The sequence below is a fragment of the Rhinatrema bivittatum genome, chromosome 6, assembly GCF_901001135.1.
Source record: "Rhinatrema bivittatum chromosome 6, aRhiBiv1.1, whole genome shotgun sequence".
NCBI lineage: Eukaryota > Metazoa > Chordata > Amphibia > Gymnophiona > Rhinatrematidae > Rhinatrema > Rhinatrema bivittatum.
This window is the reverse complement of record NC_042620.1, coordinates 178,146,767-178,168,045: the sequence shown is the minus strand read 5'-3', so window position 1 is coordinate 178,168,045 and position 21,279 is coordinate 178,146,767. Positions and strand designations below refer to the sequence as shown.

The 21,279-nt window shown below is 43.2% G+C and overlaps 1 protein-coding gene across 5 annotated transcripts in view; it reads right to left on the bottom strand.

Annotated features, from left to right (window-relative positions):
- The window catches only part of VPS8 (VPS8 subunit of CORVET complex), an 818,099-nt gene that overhangs the window by 516,872 nt on the left and 279,948 nt on the right, over positions 1-21,279 (bottom strand). For all 5 annotated transcript variants that reach the window (XM_029606199.1, XM_029606197.1, XM_029606196.1 and 2 more), the window contains 2 exons: positions 8,280-8,502; positions 1,257-1,346 (listed from right to left, as the gene is read on the bottom strand). In XM_029606199.1, coding sequence (XP_029462059.1) covers positions 1,257-1,346; positions 8,280-8,502 — 313 coding nt within the window. The remainder of the gene's footprint in view (positions 1-1,256; positions 1,347-8,279; positions 8,503-21,279) is intronic.

The window sequence follows — 21,279 nt, the reverse complement described above, 5'->3', positions numbered from 1 at the left end:
CTTTTCATGGGAATGCTTGGTCAAAAAGCATTTATATCCACTGGGTGAATATAAATGGTTCATGCTCTCTGCTTGGATTTGAATACAAAGACTATTTTCTACTAATCTGGAGATGCCTATCCACTTGATTGACCATGCCCACTCATTTCTCTGTACATCCAGTTAGAAGTTTATTTATTTCAGTCCCACATACTGAAATGTAAATAGTACCCTATAATGTTACTATTAGAGTAGTTTGTGAGAGCAAGGATCAATAAACATATCAGTTGCCAAATATATTTGTAATTCTGTTGTCACTGATATCAATATAATTTGATCAGATTGACTCATACCTAAATAAAGGCCTAATGCTTACATTCTGGAAACCTGAGGAGCCTATAAAATCAACAGCCATAAATTACAAAGCAATAGCACACACATTTCCTATAGCCAAATATTTTAATTTAGACCAAGTTGCTGTTATAAATGAATAAACTGGAAATGGTAGACCTAAAATGGCAAAAAAAAAAAAAAAGTATAATTGCATTTCAACAATGTATGCTTCAACTATGAATATATCCAGATAGCCTGCATCAATAGCAATCTGTAAGTATAAACTATGGATATATTCCAAACATCTTTAGCAGTGAAATATTATGAATAATAAACCAAGGGTATATTCTGGCATTAAATGAGGATTCATCCTGCATATCTTCATCAATATATTATTATAAGCTTAAACAAAGGGTATACCTTGCTGTGATAACATGAGAACAGTCTTTGGCTTTATAAGGCTGCTGGAGGACAAAATAGTCTACAGCATAACAGAAAACAGGTAGAAAGGTCTGCTTACCTTAGCAGCTCTAAATCAAGAGATACAGCAAGACGGTCTTATTATAGGAGTTTCTCATCGCTAGGGCGTCCTTTTTCCTCCTGGGCCTGCTTGTATTCCCCTGCTTAGGGAAATGCCCTGAGACTAGAATTCCTTTCTGGGCTGTGCCTTAAGATGGACCAGGCTAAGTGTCTGGTCCTGGTGATTTAAGGGAATCCTGATATACACTCCTTTACACTTACATACTTCCATCAGTGCAATAGTATGTTATTAAAAACCATCAACGTAATCCAACTACATTTATTAGTGTAAATCTATACATGTAAACTGTGGATGTTTCCTGCATATCTCAATCAATGCTATTCCACTGACCATGTGTCTCCTGCTTATATCCTTCATTGTAACACTATTCTGACATAAACTGTGTGCAGCATGCAAACTGTACCTCCATCGGGCTAATGAAGTCATTCATTCCACTGTTGTACACATAGATCATGGCATCATATAGATGGTTCTCCCAGCACATAAGAACCACCTGCAAGGAACAAAGAAGAATTTACTTTTTACAATTTTTAACAATGTAAGACCAATAGTGTTAAGGAATGGTTTCTTCCAAGACAACACCACTAAGGAACGCCAATGAAAAGTTAAAAATATAAAGAACAAGTTTTCATTGTTTGAGTAAACATGAGTATGTTTATGAAACACACATCATAAAATATTTTATTTTGCTCTCATGGATCTCCTCACCCTGTTTTCCTGTCAAGTTTGGTTAAGCATAAAGTAGCTTAAAAATGAACCTTTTCAGATTATCTTATGCTTAAAGTCTACTGTTCCTAATCTAGCCCCTTTTCTGCACTCATTTTTTACATATTTATCATACTTTACTGTTTTATTAACTTGCTGATTCTCTGCATTGGGCTTGTAAAGGCAAGCACCCTGGGCAGGGTTCCATATAAACACAGAAAAAAATTAAACAACTAAATAAAATTATACATATACATATTAGGAGCTACTGCCGAGGAAAGAGATCTAGGTGTCATAGTGGATAATACTTTGAAATCGTCAGCTCAGTGTGCTGTGGCAGTCAAAAAAGCAAACAGAATGTTAGGAATTATTAGGAAGGGAATGGTGAATAAAACGGAGGATGTCATAATGCCTCTATCGCTCTATGGTGAGACTGCACCTTGAATACTGTGTACAATTCTGGTCGCCACATCTCAAGAAAGATATAGTTGAGATGGAGAAGATAGGAGAAGGACGACCAAAATTATAAAGGGGATGGAACAGCTTCCCTATGAGGAAAGACTAAAAGGGTTAGGGCTGCTCTCTAGAACAGGTAAATGTGAATCGGTTATTTACTCTTTCGGATAACAGAAGGACTAGGGGGCACTCCATGAAGTTAGCATGTAGCACATTTAAAACTAATCGGAGAAAGTTCTTTTTCACTCAACGTTCAATTAAACTCTGGAATCTGTTGCCAGGGGATATGGTTAGTGCAGTTAGTGTAACTAGTTTTAAAAAAGGTTTGGATAAGTTCTTGGAGGAGAAGTCTATTACCTGCTATTAATCAAGCTGACTTAGAAAATAGCCACTGCTGTTACTAGCATCAGTAGCATGGGATAGACTTAGGGCCAGATTTTCAAAGAGATACGCGCGTACCCCCCGAAAACCTGCCCGAAGTTCCCCCTGCGCGCGCCGAGCCTATGTTGAGTAAGCTCGGCGGCGGCCGTAAGCCCCGGGACGCACGTAAGTCTCGGGGCTTTCCTGGGGGACGTGTCGCGGCGGCGCATCATTTGGGGGCGGGGCCACGGGGTGTGGTTCTGGCCCAGGGGCGTTTCGGGGGCGTGGCTGAGGCCTCCGAAATGGCTCCCAGGCCTGGGAATCGCGCGCCGGTGGCCGGCCCTGGGCAGGCGTAACTTGTGCAACAAAGGTGGGGGGGTTAGGTAGGGCTGGGGGGTTGGTTAGTAGGGGAAGGGTGGAAGGAAAGTTCTCTCCGAGGCCGCTCCGATTTCGGAGCGGCCTCGGAGGGAACAGAGGCAGGCTGTGCGGCTTGGTGCTCGTAGGCTGCCGATTTTGCAAAGCCTTGCGCGTGCCAATCCCGGATTTTAACAGATACGCGTGGCTACGTGCATTATCTATTAAAATCCCGCGTACTCTTGTTTGCGCCTGGTGCGCGAACACAAGTACGCGTGTGCGCAAATTTGTAAAATCTACCCCTTAGTTTCTGGGTACTTGCCAGGTACTTGTAGCCTGGATTGGCCACTGTTGGGGACAGGATGATGCGCTTGATGGATTCTTGGTCTGACCCAGTATGGCAATTACTTATGTTCTTATGATTGCGATCCCCTAATTTTAGCCATATAAGTTACAACTACAATGGATTGGTTGCCAAGATAGTTTTGCTATTTATTTATTACATTTCTGAAATGCTTATCCAACCAAAGTTCTCCAGATGACTAACAAACATTATAGAAAACATCATAAATAATAAAACAAAAATAAATCTAAATATACATAATCAGATATATAACATCACATAAAATAAAAACTAATTAAATCTTTATGTTCTATTATGCTAATTGCATCCAAATTCTTTTTTTTTTTGTTAACTAAAACTACACTGGACATTTCAGATCATGAAGTTCTTCAGAGTTTCATTTCAGCTGTGTATATCAGTAGTAAAATTCCAAATTAGTAACATTTCTTTTTATTTTATATTTATCAATTTTGAAACAAATTACAAAGTAAAAAAAAAGTCATAGAAACACGAGAAACCTTAAGCAACTTATAATAAAAAACAAAAACAAAAACAACAAAAAAAGAAAATTATTCCTTACCTGCTAATTTTCGTTCCTGTAGTACCAAGGATCAGTCCAGACGGTGGGTTATATCCCCCGTCCAGCAGATGGAGTCAGACAAGGCTTCGAAGGGTGTTAGCATATATGTCAGTGCACCCTCTGCAGGAGCTCAGTATAAAGTATATCAAAGCCAGGATAAAGAACTTAAGGAGAGTGGATCAAGTGTTCTTAACCATAACAGGTCATAAAACCAAAGTCAAGATAACTCATGACAAAAAACTGTAACTTGCAGAAGAACAGCGAAAACAGACTCAGAGAATGAACGACACAACATCTTCCAGAAAGAACAGAGCAGTCAGAGCAGAAAAGATGACCCAGAGAACCAACGAGGTGGGCGTCTGGACTGATCCTTGGTACTACAGGAACGAAAATTAGCAGGTAAGGAATAATTTTCTTTTCCCTGTACATACCAGGATCAGTCCAGACGGTGGGATGTACCAAAGCTTCCCTACACTGGGTGGGGCCCCTGAAAGCCCTGCTCGGAGAACCTGGTCGCCAAAGTGTCCAGAGGCGGACAACGCCAGGTGTAGACTATAATGTCTCATGAAGGTGTGCAGCGATTTCCAAGTCGCCGCACGACAAATCTCCTGAGAGGAAACAGAACGAACCTCTGCGCAGGAGGCTGCTTGTGATCGAAGAGAATGAGTTATGAAGCCCAGAGGGGGGGGGGGGGGGTACGCCCCGCACCAATGTAGGCAGAAGTAATGGCATCCTTTAGCCATCTCGCAATAGTCGTCTTCGAGGCCTGGGATCCTTTCCTCGGCCCCGACCAGAGAACAAACAAATGGTCCGAGACCCTGAAATCATTAGTGACCTCCAAGTACTGAAGTAATGTACGTTTGACGTCAAGGAGGCGGAGAGACCTTGGGTCGTAAGATGTGAAGGAAGGGAGCTCCACCGTCTGATTCAAGTGAAAGGCAGAGACTACCTTGGGTAAGAAGGAGGGAACAGTTCGGAGAGAGACACCGGAGTCCGTGAAGCGGAGGTAGGGTTCCCCACAGGATAATGCTTGAAGTTCCGAGATGCGACGAGCGGAGCAGATGGCCACAAGGAAAACTGTCTTAAGGTTGAGATCCTTGATAGTGGAGCTGCGCTGAGGCTCAAAAGGAGGACCCGCCAGCGACCAAAGAACCAATTTAAGGCTCCACGAGGGGCACAGATCCCTCACTGGGGGCCGCAAGTGCTTCACTCCCTTGAGGAATCTGGTGATATCTGGCTGTACCAGGAGCGAGGGATGGTCCGCATACTGAATGAGAGAACCTAGAGCGGCCACTTGAACTCACAGGGAATTGTAGGCGAGGCCCTTTGTCCAGTCCGTCTTGAAGAAACTGCAGAATCTGAGGGACTGATGCCTTCGTGGGACGAGTACCCTTTGTGATGCACCACACCTCGAAAACTTTCCAGACCCTCAAATAGGCCACTGAGGTGGAAGTCTTTCGGGCCTTTAGAAGGGTCGAAACTACAGCCTCAGGGTATCCTCTGCGCCTGAGGCAGCGCCGTTCAAAAGCCAGGCCGCAAGACAAAAGTGTTCTGCTTGCTCGAAAAATACCGGTCCCTGATGGAGTAGCCGCGGGAGATGCACCAACCGAAGCGGGCTGTCGACTGCTAGCTGTAGCAGATCCGCAAGCCAGGGATGACGTGGCCATTCGGGAGCCACCAGAAGAACGGGCCCCTGGTGACGCTCTATTCTCCAGATGACTTTGCCCACCAGAGGCCAGGGAGGAAAGACAAAGTAGGAGGTGGCGTGGCCAAGGTAGTACTAGGGCATCTACCCCTTCCGCGCCGCGCTCCCTTCTGCAGCTGAAGAATCGGGATGCCTTGGCGTTGAGAGACGTCGCCATCAGATCCAGGTGAGGAGGCCCTCACCGATGACTGAGGAGTTGCATTGCCTTGTCGGAGAGAGACCACTCTTCTGGGTCTAGCTGCTGACGACTCAGGTAGTCTGCCTGAATGTTGTCTACCCCCGCAATGTGTGAAGCGGCCAGTCGTGCTAAATGATTCTCTGCCCACGTCATCAGGCGTGCCATCTCAAGCGAAACGTTTCGACTCTTTGTGTCTCCCTGGCAATTGATGTACGCCACGGTGGTCGCGTTGTCCGATAAGATCCGTACTTCCCGATGCTGCACCAGGGGAAGAAAGTGTATGAGCGCCAAGCGTACTGCCCTGGTTTCCAGTTGATTGATCGGCCAGGACGCTTGTAACTTCGTCCAGGTCCCTTGCGCCGAACTCCGCATACTGCCCCCATCCGGAGAGGCTGGCGTCGGTGGTGACTACCACCCAGTTTGGCACCTTGAGGGAGATGCCTCGGGCGAGATGGCTCGGATCCAACCACCACCGCAGACTGTCGGAAGCACGAGCTGATAGTCCTATGAGACTGGCTTCCAGCGGGAAAGCAGGGCCGTCTGAAGAGGCCGGAGGTGCACAAAGGCCCAGGGTACCAGATCTATGGTAGAGGCCATGGAGCCCAGGAGCTGGAGATAGTCCCAGGAGGTGGGCGCTGGTAACACAGAAAAACGTTGTATTTGTTCCTGTAGAGACTGGGCCTTGTCCGGACATAGGAAGACCTTGCCCTGAAGTGTATCGAACCGTGCTCCCAAGAAGTCCAAGTGTTGCAAGGGAATGAGGGAACTCTTGGCGAAATTCACAACCCAGCCCAGGGAGCAGAGAAGTCGGACTACTCTGGAGACTGCCGACTGACCCTGTGCAAAGGACATCACCCGAATTAGCCAGTCGTCCAAATAGGGATGAACGAGAATCCCCTCTCGTCTCAGGGCTGCCGCCACTACCACCATGATCTTCGTGAAAGTCCGAGGGGCAGTCGCCAACCCGAAGGGGAGAGCCTGGAACTGAAAATGCTGGTCCAGGATCTTGAAGCGAAGGAACCGCCGATGTGCCGGGAGAATAGGAATGTGGAGATAGGCCTCGGTCAGATCCAATGAGGCGAGGAATTCCCCCTGATGTACTGCCACAATGACGGAGCGTAGCATCTCCATGCGAAATCGGAGGACCCTGAGAGACCTGTTGACCCTCCTTGAGATCCAGGATTGGCTGACAGGATCCGTCCTTTTTGGGTCGACGAAGTAGATGGAATAATGGCCCGAGCCCACCTCTCCGGAGGGGACGGGCAAGATGGCCCCTATAGCCTGCAACCGATCCAGGGTCTGTCGCACAGCTCGCTACTTGATGTCCGACCCGCAGGGAGAAAAGAGAAACCTGTCTCTCGGTCGGCAGACAAACTCCAATGCGTAGCCATTCCTTAGGATATCTAGAACCCACTGATCCGAGGTGATGTGAACCCACTCCTAGTAGAAGTGTGAGATCCGTCCCCCGATCAATGGGGGGGAGGAGTGGGTGAGCTTGGCATCATTGAGCAGATTTGGGGGTGGTCCCCTGACTGGACCCCTCCCGAGCGGGCCTGCGGCCACGAAAGGACCAAGGCCAAGTCTGGGATCTAGAAGAAGGCTTCCTGGGCCCTGTCTGTCGAGAAAGGCAGGAGGAGAGAAAGGAAAAGGGAGGCAGCTCAGCCTGCAAGCCACAAACTGCAAATCCTGTTACTGAGAGAATTGAAACTTTTTTTTTTTTTTAAACTAACTTGATCCACACTCAAAGAAAGAGAAAGAAAGGAAGAAACTAAGTCTTCACACAGGGGAAGCGAAGGGTTTCCCTACTCCTATCTGCTGGAGTCAGAAAGATACTGAGCTCCGGCAGAGGGTGCACTGACTTATATGCTAACACCCTTCGAAGCCTTGTCTGACTCCATCTGCTGGACGGGGGACATAACCCACCATCTGGACTGATCCTGGTACGTACAGGGAAACCAATTAATTTCTCATTTCATTAGTTCATAACAAAGGAGGGTAGCAATCACCTTGTAGGAGATTCAAAATAAAACAAATATAACTTTTCCACGGCAGTGAACTAATTCCCCCTTTCTGCCTTGAAGTCCTGGTGAAGATGAACTTCATAAAGGAAGGTAGCTTCATAAAAACAAATACTTCCTCTACTGTCACACCATTCCTACAATTTCTCTCACCCTTATTGTGCATGTCTTCAGAGGGTTAGCCGTGTTAGCCTGGTGTAGCAAAAATGACAAGAGGTGGGTGGCATCTTATAGACTAAGTATGTACGTGTCTCCCTCTTCACTCCTCCCACTCAAGACTCAGAGTTTAGCATAGAATACAAATTCATTACCTAATTCACTTGCATAAATGTTGATAATTAATTGTACCCCTATATTAACTTACCTATGAATACAATGCACACAGCTTCATACAATGCCAGAACTATACAAAAACAGTAATATCTGTCATGGCTAACTGACATAGTGGGGTTCTTCCTAGCATCCAGTGCCAGTAAAGATAGGTTTGCAGTCTAGAGATAGGTCAACAAAACTTTTCCTCACACCTTAATGATTGTCTCCTTTTTTTTGAACTTTGTCTTATCACATGTTTGAAACCCTCCAGAGGAAAGTTAGTATCTTCTAAGAAAAACTGTGGTCTCTTGTATCCATTGCATCAAGTTCAAAACAAACAAGACACCTGGTTCAGGAATTAGCAAGTCATTTCTTCAGGCTGCAATCTTTTACTCTTTATCATGTTCAGTCTCACCTGCTGTATGTCCAGACTGGTGATGTCCATGTGCACAATGCAGGCCTCAACACTGTCCATCATGTTCTGGTCCTGGAAATGGATGAGCAGATCCTTCATCACTTGTGCTGTGAGCCCCACCAGTTTGTCACTTAATATATATGGCTCCAAGCACTCCAGAAAAACATCCTTGGCCACTGAATTTTCACTGAGCTTATCATACATCTGGGTGAACAAAAGATCCCTGGGGAGAGTGGGGTAGAAACAGAACATTGTAAATAACAAAGGAATAAATGAGATAATTCAACATAAAGTCTGTTTTAGATGAGTTTTCAGTACAGGGTCAACAGCCTAAACCCAGTCAGATCATAACACAGGCTTACAAAAAGAAAAGGAAATAAAGATGTGCCAAATTTTGCATAGCAAAGATTGTAATCTAGCAGACATGATTCAAAATGGGAATTTTAAGTTATCATACATTTTCGGAAGTTCACCTTTTCAGCTACCAATTCCAGTTGGTCAAGAATACATATCTTGGGGTGCTGCTTGCTGATCTGTAAATTACATGAGACATTTTCTTCTCTCTCTCTCTCTTGCCAAGATTCTAATATTGGTGAATAAGTATATCCATCTTCTATTGGCACTAAGAGGTAGCATAAATCTTATTAAAATAATGCTACAAAAGTTGTTATGCTTATTTAGCACTGTACCTGTGTGGATTCTTAACTTTTTAAAAACAATGGGATTCTGCAATGAGTATATTTTTATGGAATAATACATTTCCTTGATTTCCCAAAACTGTATTGTAAGATGAATTGCTCGCCTGGATTTTCATGTCCATAACTGAGTGGGGCAGATAATACCAGACCTGGATTGATTTAGAACTATTTACAATTAGTAAATAAAACATTAGTAAGTAAAACATTTTTGTTCACTTATTTGAAATGAACACCAAAGAGAAAAAAAAAAAAAAAGGAAACGTGGGGCCATCTCCATGGCAACTCCCCCCCAGCACTCCAATTTAAAAATTGAAATCCTCATCCTCCCCCCCCCCCCCCCACCCCCAAGTCTTCCCCTATTCCTCTCACCCTTCATGGATACATTTTACCCTTTCTATTGAGTCTCCAAAGTCAAAATGGGGCAAGAAGCAATCCCCATTCACTCCTGACCCACTGGGTGAAGTTTTCAGAAAGGCACCAGCCTATGGGCCGACTGGCACCATTTTGAAAATGGGACCTTGCAGGGCAGGAGTGACTGGGGGTTGGTTCCTACCACATTTACATGTTGGGAGATCCCACGGATAGAGTAGGAAGTGTCAAGGGATGGAGAGAGGGAAAGGAGGGAATGTGTGGTGGAGTGGTTTCAATTTTTAAATGTCAGCAGTACTGGGGCATTTTCAGACATCCGAAACTAAACCTCCCTCTGAAATTCAGACTTTTTTTTGGTTCATTTTTTTTTAATGAAACAAAACAAAGATTTCTGTGTTTTTCTTTTCATTAGAAAAAGAATGCATATCCCAATTTACACTATTTCCACTGCAGTAGAGGAATCTTACTTATTCAAGCATAGAAACTATAGGGAATTCTGTACCCACCAAATAAAGAGCTGATTAACTCTAGGCAAATGATTAGAAATATTTTGTTAAAACAAGGTATAAAGTTGCATAGTACCTCATTAAAACTAAATTAGAAGGGAGTAGCCTGGTGGATTAGAGGTAACACTGTATAGTGCTAAACAGAGAACCTGGCTTTAATTTCTGGGTCAGGATACTGATCCCTGGGCCAGTCTTGGAAGGGAGTGCTGCGGCTGCCTAGTTATTGCTCTAACATCTAGTAACCAGAATCATGGTCCACATTACCATGCTCAGAAGGGAAGGATTACTACTGAAAATGGTTGGGTTAATAAGTAGATTGGGAGGGAATAAAAAAATAGAAGGGAGGGGGAACCCTGACTAGTTATGAATGAAGGCTCATGACACCATAGCCCAACAAAAGCCAGTTTCAATTGAGCTGGAAGCCCAAATGACAAAAGGAAATGGCCAGGTCAAAAATAAAAAAAATTAGAATAAATGATCACACTTGAAACTGGAATTTGAGTATTTACTTATTTAAATAACACAGAAAATGTGTAAGAAGGCAAGTTGCAAAGCTAACAACATCAATTGGCTGTCTGAAAATTGCCCTCCCCGATGTGGCTAAAACTATGCACATTCTGCCACAACATGCGTACTTCCAGCTGTATTTAGAAAGGGCACTTGTAGCAAGGCCAGTGCTTCCATTAGGCAAACTAAGCACTCACACAGAGTGCCAGAATTTTGGGGGTGGCAAAAATGCCACCAATAAAAGGCCCAGAGTGGAAAAGAAGGGAGCACTGTGCTGGAGTTCCTGCCAATAGGTAAGTTGGGGGTTGGGGGTGGGGGGTGCATAACTGAAGGTTTGCTTAGGGCACCAAATATTCTTGCACTAGCCCTGACTTGTAGATTGTATTTCAAATCTATCTACCTTATATTCCATAAAAAAAAAAAAAGCACCTGCAGAAGAAGTAAGTGCAAATATTTGTGGGTATTTTATACCTATCTTAAAGTTTCAAAGCAAAAGTATGTGCATATTTTCCCTTTGAAAAGTGATGCAAAATACCTGTGCAGATCCCCTTCACTGGCCCATAAATTGATAAAAGCAATTGCACAATAATCTGGGCATAAACATATCCATGAAAGGGAACACACTTGTTTTTGCTATAATGTTCAGAGTTAAGCTTTGAATGACTCTGTTACGCCTGTCAGTAGCAGACGGCTGTGACCTTCATGCTCACCTCTTTTTTCCCCGCTCCATTAAGTCTGGGAAGAATGGCGGCCTCTGCCAGTCCCCGCCGACCTCTCCCGCATTCCCAGGACAGCGTGGGCGCTGTCGCCCGCCATCTTGGACCCAGAGTTACCTAGACGTGCGCGCAAGGGCCTCATTTGAACACGTCATGGCGGGAACCTCGGGGGCGTCCCCGCCCGAAGACATCAACCTGCTAGTGTATTTAATCTGACCAGCCCTTGCCTTCCTCGAGTTAGCAAGGAGTTCCGTCTTGCTGTACTCTGCTTATTCAAGGACTTCCTGTTCCTGTTACAGCTTTGGCAATTGGACGCTCTGAGTACCCGTTCCTCGGGGGCTCCCTGAGTTCTCAGCTATCCTCTCCTCAGAGGGCCTTCCTGCCTGACTGCTACTAGACCTGCTTCTCAGGTCTCTACTTCTCTCCAGGAACCATCTACTGTGAGTACCTCTACTGACTTCTACTATACAGACTGCATTGTGGATTCCACGCGGTGTACCCTGACCCCTCGGGCCACTACCGTCTTTCTTCAGTAGAAGCCATTCAGCTTTCCTGTCTACAGAATACCGATACACCATCTACAGGAGCCATTTCCAGGTTCCAGCATTGCTACCAGTTCTTCAACATCTATTGTACAGATCCTCGGCATACTCCGCTCTGCGGGCCTCTACCAGATCCATATTCCTGCGGTGTCTACAATTGTCAGAGGGGATCCCCAGTGTACTCCGCTCTGTGGGACACTACCAGATTTCTCAGCAGCTGTATATCTCCAGTTCTGTGGACATTACTTTTTCCTTCCTTCATAATAAAGTCTTCACTTCTAGCTGTGTCCCACACCACTGAGACTGCGCCTGCTAATGGTAAGGCTCGCAGGGCTCCTCCTTGTGGGCGGAGACATCTCTCATCTCAGCCCAGGGTTCACATTCTTACTTAAACATAACAGACTCATTTTAGCATTCCATGTAGAATTTACAGAACTCTAACACACATACTCGAAATATATAACAATGTTCTTCTAGATGGTAGAGATATATGTTAAATAACAGAGACTTGAAACACATGATGGCATCTAGTTCTAAGATTTATTGGCAAGTTAACTATTATAAACATGACTGCAATTGATGCTCATTTATCTGTGAAGTTTTATCTGTTACTGTACTTTGATGACTTAATTTGAAATACATATATGAATAGACTCATTTTGGTGGCTCTTCTAACACCACAGAAAGCAATTGCTTACAAGCAGGAAGCCTTAACTATTAACAATGGCCACACATGCTGAAATCCTTTGCAAATCTGGAGAACATATATAGGACTAAACAACAAGAATGTACATAGTAGATGTGGAATGCATTTTGCATTGTATATCTATACAAATGAATGCCAGAAAGAACTGAACTGTAAACTTTTGACAATCAAAATTTATTTTTCTCTTTGGTCTAATGGAAAACACAGTTTTTCTTCTTATAGACACAGAATGGAAGAAGAGCCATAGGAGATAATTTTCAAAAGGATTTATGCGTGTAAAAGTAGCATTTATTGAATCAATTTTCAAAAGCCCATTTCCGTGCACAAAACCTTTGGAAAATTCTTTCCAAAGGACTTGCTCACTTAAAAGTAGCAATTTTATGTGCATAAATCTCAGTCTTAATGCTCGTAAATCCTTTTTTAAATGACCTCCTTAGTGAATCATACCCAAGAGAGAACTGATATAGAATTTTCAGGAATGGTTCTCTGGGTGAGACCTATTTTTCCTTTTTATATGTAGTTGTGATTTTGGGGGCAGCTACATTCCTGCGCTGACATTGCTAGCTCACTTCCAGCTATTGCCATAATAATGAAATTAATTACAAGAATCATGTTAAAAAAATTTGAGGAAGAAAGAAAACTGTTTATAGATTTACAGTCTCCTGTATTGGTGATTGCAGAGATCACTTGCAGTAGCATCATTAATAGAAGATAACATGGCAGTCCCTCTTTTGTATTCAAATCTGTTTTATTCGGTTTCCACAAATAAGAAATAACCATGAACATCATAACAAGAACCAATAACAAAAACAGTACTAATCTTTCTACAGTGCCTCTTTAACATCAAAATAAACATATGAAAATAATTTAGATTTGTCCCAGACTTAGGTAAAACATGTATAATAAATATAACTTTCAGTCTTAATGTTAATATTCCAAGGAATTTTGTGGAATATAACATTATAAATATAATCAGTTTATTAGATCCTGCCTACACTTCTTTAATTTCTTTTTTTTTTTAATTTACATTTTCTTCAACTCTACTTTATACCATCCCATCATGAGGAGTACCTACTCTGATACACACCCTCAGCATTGCTTATTGGCCAGCAGGGGCCACCATACTAATAACACATGTCCTCCCTCCCTAGGCCTCAATGCACTGGCTCCAGAGCATGCTCATGACTGAACAGCCCTGATGAAGGGGAATTCAAATTTGGATCCACCATGCTGTCGTGCACAGTGCCATTGCCTGAACCACAGTGCTAGCCCTATCTCTATTTTGTTTTTGTTGAAATTTCAAGGCTGTCAAACTGTTGTTGATATAATGTATGTATTTAGATAATACATTTACAAGAAAATTTAAAACTAAGAATGTTTTGAGAATCATAAGTCCTCGTGAGGATTTTCCAGTCCTACAAATGCAAGTTAAATGCCACTTCTTCCCTTCCCTCAATCATGATTTCCATGAGCTTACCAATTTTTATCCTAGTAGTTAGAACAGCAAGCTGAAAACCAGGGAAGTCAGGGTTCAAATTCCATTGATGTTCCTTGTGACCTTAGGCAAGTCACTTCACTTTCTACTGCATCGGATACAAATTTAGGGGATCATTTACTAAGCTGCATTAGAGCTTTACTGTGTAGTAAACAATCCCTAAGGGGCGAGAGACTGTATATGGCTGGCTGATACCATTTTGAAAATAGCATATGTAATTTATTTCATTCACATAGACAAACTTTCATTCAACTGAACATTTATTTAATTGTATGTAAAGGCTTCATAAAGAAAAGCACCAGACTGCACCGTATTGTTTGTCAATGCCTTATGTCCTATCAAATTGTGCTTTAATGTTTCTAATCATCAGTCTTAGGAAGTTTGATTCACCCTCTGAAATAATTTGTTCTTTTGGGGGTTTTTTAAATTTTTTGAAATGCAAGTAAACTGCCTCAAACAAGGTCAAAACAGGTAAAATAGAAAGCCAGTACTTATTTCGGGTGAAAGAAATTTGCAAACACCATGACAGGCATCAAAACCATTCATTCTTCAGAAGTGTTTCATTTATGAAAAGAGTTGCAAATTCTTTACAAACACTGCAGCGTTTCAAAAAGGTCTTTCTTCTTCAGGGGTTAATATTAAGATGCAGCATTGAGGAAGAAAAATGCCAACATTTGCCAAAATTCAAAGAGATCCTCATGACTAGATGGGAACGTTTTTTTGCACAAGCCACTTTCTTCCCGAGGCACCCAGACAATATAAGGACAAGGGGTATTCAAATACATACCCTAACCTCTACAGAGATGGTTCATGTCCCTATTCTTCATAAGGGACATCAGAAAACCTCTACATTGAAGCCCCCCCCCCTCACTCTCGAGACCCACATATGTCCAATAGAGCCGCCACACTATATCATATAAGAATGACTTATTCTGCAGGGCATAAATCAGCTTTTCAATAACCGCTATATCATGAATTTGTTTATGCCAGTGAAAAATTAAAGTTTGCAACTTCCAGTATGTTGCTATCATGAACCTAGCAGCATGAATAAAATAAATAGCTTACGCAGGGAACTCATTAAAGATATATCCTCCCAAAGCCCAAGAAGACATAATGCTGGAATGAGACTCACAGGATATCCCATTTCTTCTATTTTGAATTCCATGCGCTTCCAGAAACTTTGATAAATGGATACGCCCATCATACCTGAAAATGTGACCCATCTGCCCCACAGGCCCTCCAACAAAAGGGAGAAGCCCCCAGGGAGAATTTAATAAAACACATTGGATATCTGTTAAGTTTTTCTTACCAATTTACACATCAGTTCAACACGACGACTACATAAAGAAATCTGGTGCACTCTTTTCCAAATACCACACCAATCCCCATCCGTTAAATGTATTTCCAACTCAGCATTCTACTGTACTATTAATGCAGCATTAGTCACCTGCTCTTCATATGTCAAAGTAATTGCCCAATATAAAATTGAAATCCCTTTCTTATACACCTCGGAGGACAGGAACGCCTGTTCCACTTGAGTCGGCATCCTTATTTTCCATGCCACATCCTCTGTCCTACCTAATGGGTCCTCAGCCTATCATAGATCCCTCTAGTCTCTTCATCCAGGTCGAATTCTAATTGTAAATCCTCAAATGAGAACCACCTCTCCTCGTCTCACATATGACCCAAAAACCGAAGGCCTGCCTCCCACAGTCATCAGCTTGAGAACATTCACGGAGATCCCATTCCCCAACACAGCCCCCGTCACACTCTAAGCGTATTCGCCTCTATTGAGCATGAGCAAGTGAACCTCCTAACCCGCAGTGATGTGGGGGGCAAGAGTACTATAGTAATGCTCTCTGCTATCCCCGCCTCTAAAGAGAACCAGGGCTGTGAGTAATCTCTATTGAACCATGTTCTCAGACTCATTAACCTCATAGCCCAATAATACCCCTGGAGATTAGGGCCACCCTCGTCCCCTCTTTTTTTTGGTTCACCACAGCATGCTCAATTTCATTCTTGGGGCTTTGCCCTGCCAAATAAAATGTGACAGGTGCCCATTTAAGTTGTCAAAAAATTTCCTCGGCAAATCTATGGGAAGATGTTGAAAGAGATACATAACTCTGGGTAATTTGTTCATTTTAAGCATCCCAATATTACCTGCCCAGGTGACCATAAATCTGGACCACTCACATAATCCTTAAGTATCTTTTCATAAATTGGCGTGTAATTCATCCTATTTAAATCAGACCAGTTACGCAAAATGAAGATGCCCAAATATTTGAAGCCATCCCTAGCTACCAGTAGATGCATCAGAAACTCTGGAATCATTTGCTCAGTTAATCCCCCCACCAAGAACAGTTCTGACTTCTGAAAATTAACCTTATACCCGAGAACACTTCATACCCTTCTAATACCCTAATAACTTGAGATGCCAAGTTATTAATATCGGTGCGTTATAACAATTCATTAGCATATAAGGATATTTTATGTTTTTGTCCAAAAAAACGAAACCCCTCTCTCTCAGAATCCACACGAATCACTTGAGCCAATACATGTATAGATAAATCAAACAAAAGTGGCGAGAGTGGGCATTCTTGCCTCATACCTCACTTAATTGGAAAGGCCTGAGATGGTAGTACATTAGTCAAAGCTCGAGCCTCTGGATGCAAATATAGGGGTAGATTTTAAAAGGTTGCGTGCGGGCGCACATGTGCGTGCGCTACCTGGCATGCGCACATGTACACCCGATTTAATAACTTGCGCGCACAAGTTATAAAATCAGGGGTCGGTGTGTGCAAGGGGGTGCACAATTGTGCACCTTGCGCGCACCAAGCCGCACAGCCTTCCCCTGTTCCTTTCCCATCCCTTCCCCTAACCTTCCCCCCCCCCCAGCCCTACTCTAACCACCCACAAAATTTTTATTTTACCTTTTGTGCCTGCCTCTGGGCAGGCGCAAGTTGCGCGCGCCGGCTGACTGCTGGCACGCAATCCCCAGCAAAGCAGCAAATATGGCCGCTGTGCCAGGAGCCTGACCCCGCCCCCGGACCGCCCCCGCCCATGCTCTGCCCCCTTTTGCAAGCCCCGGAACTTACACGAGGCTCCGGGCTTTATGCGCGCCGCCAGGCCTTTTTAAAATAGGCCTGACGCGTGTAACCTTTTGAAAATCTGGCCCATAGAGCTTGATCCCATTCAACGAATGCTGGACCAAGGTGAAAAGTATGCAACACTTCAAAAAGAAAAGATCAGTGTAACTTGTTGAAGGCCTTTTCAGCATCCAGTGTAACCACTGTCTATGAGCAAGAGAAATAATTTGAAAAGTCCTCCCAGTGTTAGCTGTGGACATCGTCCCTTAAACTGTTTGACTGTCCTTCACTAACTGAGGGATGATGTTTCCCAGTGTACATTGGAAGACCTTTGCTAGGACTTTAATATCCACATTTAATAGCAAATTAGGTCTATAAGATTCCGGGTCTATTTCTTCTCTGCCCTTTTTATGAACCAACACTATAGTGGCCTATGTTAGTCTGTGTGGGCATTGTGGGTTATCTTTTACAATTTAGATGATCAAATGCCCTAGCCATCAGCAGAGCAATATCTGGAAAACATTTTTTTTTTTTTTTTAAATAAAAATCAAGCGAAAAGCCATCCGGCCCAGGGTAGTTGCTTAGTGGCAGTGACTTTACTGTTCAATCCAGCTCCTCTAGGCTTAGAGGAGCCCTCAGCCATTCATTTTGTGCGTCGTCACCTTGGACAATTGAGCCCTTCCCAGGTATTTCCTCAGAACATCCAGAGAACATGTGTATATATCTTTATAGTATGACCGCAAAGGTGTCATCATTAATTTTGGGATTACACAACAAATGCCTTTCAGAAGTCCTTATATTCACAATTACTGTCACTCTGGCTCTTTTCCTAAGCAGATTTGCCAGCAATTTATCTGCCTTATTACCATGTTCATAAAATTTCTGTCGCATAAAACACATTGAGCATCCTATTATATCAGCATGTAACAATTCCAGTTTACACCTCTGAGCCAGAAGTTGCCTCCATATCCATTTAAAGTATCCCTTCTTATGAAGTACCTCCACCCTCCCAATTTCTTTTTCCAGCGACCGTTCCTTGGCCTCTCTAACCCATTTGTGATAGCTGGTGTACCCAATACTCCTATCATGCAAGACCGCTTTCAGTGTATCCCAAAGAACCACTGAACTATAGTCCTCCGTGGAATGAATTTTGTTAACGCTTTGATCTCTTTTGTGTTCATATCCCTGAAATCTTCCCATCTTAGCACTGACACATTTAAACTCCAGTTACATTCCTGTGGCAATGCGTGCAAAATATCAAGAGCAAGCATTATAGGGTGATGATTTGATAAATAACAGGGAAGGATATCTGATCCTCTCAATCTACCCATGAGACTCAGAGCAAAGAAACTAGTCTAAACGATTATAGTTATCAGGGACTATTGAATAGTGTGTGTAGTCCCTACAATAAAGGCAACTAGCCCTCCATATATAAACCAGGTCAGCCCTCCAAATCAGCTGCTTCAGCCCTTTATTCCATTTACCTCCTCCTCCTCCAAACATACATTCCAATCCCCTGAAGCTAAAATGGGAAAAGATGAGAATGCAGCCACTATATCCCTCATTTGCAAATAAAAATCATTCTGACCTCTCTTAGCCCCATAAATGTTCGCTACCACCAACTGCCCATAAAAGACCCCTCTATAAGAACGAATCTACCCTCTGGATTCTTCTGTACCCCCATTGGCAGGTCGTTAGGAATAAAAATATAAATTCCCTTACTTTTGGTACTGAAAGAAGCATAATATACCTGCCCCTGCCCCCATCCCCTCCAATTCCCTCTGCAGCTTTTCATTTTCCTTATCACTCAAGTGAGTTTCCTGCAGCAGCGCAATCTTGACTGAGCGTTTTTATTTTTTAGAAATTGAAAAATGTGTTTCTTCTTTATTAGGGATATAATGCCTTGACCATTCCAAGAGAATACATTTATTTTGGCAAGTAGTTGTGGAGAAGTGCGGTTTTGCCGGTCTTCCCTCCGGGCACCGAAGCATCAAGGAACTGAAGTTGGAATGAGATCCACGGATTTAGTAGAAGTTATGCTTGGGATATGCTATTGCAGGATGTGCATGTGAAACAAGGCTGAGAGAAAGCTAAGTACTCACTGAGATTCTGCCATGTCGTCCGGAAGTATATATATATAATGTTGGAAAAGAAAATTAGAGATTGATCAACCTTTGGGATAATGTGGTGGGTCCGTTTAAAGTAATTCATTCAAATACAGGCTTGATGGTAAATATCCCCCTGACGAAGCTGGTAACAGAGAAACAAGGGCCTCTTGCGGGGGTTATACCGTGGTGAAATGTGAAGCACTGTCTCTAGTTTCGATGAAGGAAGAGGCACAGAGTGAAGATCAAATGAAGACAATATAAATCTTAATGAGCTTCAAACAACAGATGCACACGTGTATTGATGATATTAGATCACACAATAGTATGGGACTTAGGGTTAAAGAGTAGAGTACAGCGAAATAATCGTGCTACTGTTTTGAAATATTTATAGAGTTGTAAGTGGTGTTATAAGCCACAGGATGTATACAAACATGTGCTCTGCTGTATTTTGAAAAATCTGTTTTGAGATTGTAACTTCACGGACATGTTTCAATTTTAATAGCGTGAATGTGTGAATGAGTGAGTGAGTTTTATGCCACACTTTTTATGTGATTTGGTGAAAAGTTTTGATAATAAAGATTTGTAACCTCTCATATGGCCTATGTATAGTTCAGAAAGAGCTAGACCATCCTCCTTTATTCATCGCTCCAGCCATCTAACCCTTCCATGCCCTTCCTCTAGCCCACTTTCCCAGTGGCCTCACTCTTTGATGGGAGCATCCTTAGGGCCGACGTTGTGCCACCTTATTCCATACAGATCTACCTCCCTGATTCCCCACCTTGCTCCCCCACCCGACTCTCGTTTCACCCCTCCTCCCTCACTTCCTGCACCTGCAAACCCTACACCCCCCAATACTGCCCCACATCTCACCCCATCCCTCCCTTCATCCCCAATTCATATCTTGACATCCACAGTATATTTTACTCAGCAGTTGCAGTGTCTCCCCGCCTTCAATCAACCCACTACAAGTAAAAATAATAAAAACTGTCAAGTAAAGACATAACCACAATAAAAGCATGACATATCACTTGAGCCCCACATTACTAATAAAAAAAATAAAAGTCTGGTTATAAATATAGCCTTCAGCCTGATCTATAAAGGAAACCAGGCAGCCATTGCAATTTGCCCCTGTTTGTCTCAATGTCCTCTCCGAGGTGCCCCACACATATGTGCCCTCCTGCAACTGTCCTTTCTCCAACACAGTCTGGGAACTTCTACGTCTCTTCCTTTGTACCTCTGATGAGATGACCTTGAACAGCCTAGCACCTCTCAATACACCCCCCTCCCCACCCATATATTACCATCAGCCACCCACATATATGATCTTTCCAACCCTTAAAGATACCCGCCCCCAATATACCACACACCATTCCCCCCCCTCCCCATTCAAAAAAAACATTGTCTCTGTTGAGGTAGAAACTAAAAAGGAAAAAAAAAAGCACATACGACAGCAAAAAGGAAAAACAAAATGAGCATAATGCTGTCCAGAGGGATCACAAGCATATGCTGTATTTGTGCCTGATCTTTGCCCTATGATACAGCCATGCCCTGCTCTGGCAGTTCCGATCACTCACATTGCTGAATCCATGTGGTTAGCCTTCAAACATCACTGCCGCATCCTTCTGGCTTTTGAGCTGGCAGCACTTCCCCCACCTGATCCAAGTAGCGCTGGACCTCTGCTGGCAAATCAAAGATTTTTGGCCAATTATTTATCACTATCTTCAGACAGGCTGGCTACAGAAGAGCATATGCAAAGCCCTTCTATGCAGTGCCTTTTTAATCATCGCAAATCCAGCATGTTTTTCTGGACTGCTGGAGAGAAGCCCTGAAATCATTACTCACCTATTCTTGTAAAAAATTATCACCTTTCTCTCTACCCGCATTTAAAATGCACATTTTATCTGGGAAAGTATGCATTTGCATTATTACAGTTTGGGACCGACCACCCAGGAACAGGTACCAGTGCACATGCTTAATAACCTTTTTCAAACTCAATGTACCCAATCTTCACACATAGGCCCAACACCTCCGAAAAATGTAACTGGGGCTGTACCCTCCTCACCCTCTGGTAGCCCCCACTATCCAAATATTCCTCTGTTGAACACGATTCTCGAGATCATCAATTTTATCTATCACCTCAGAGTACCTCCATTCTATACCGTCCATCTTACACCCTGCCTCAGTCAGCACCATCTCCATTTAATTCATCCTCGTTTCCAGCGCATCTATCTGCATTGAGTTGTCCTGTTTTGAGGCCACTAATTCAG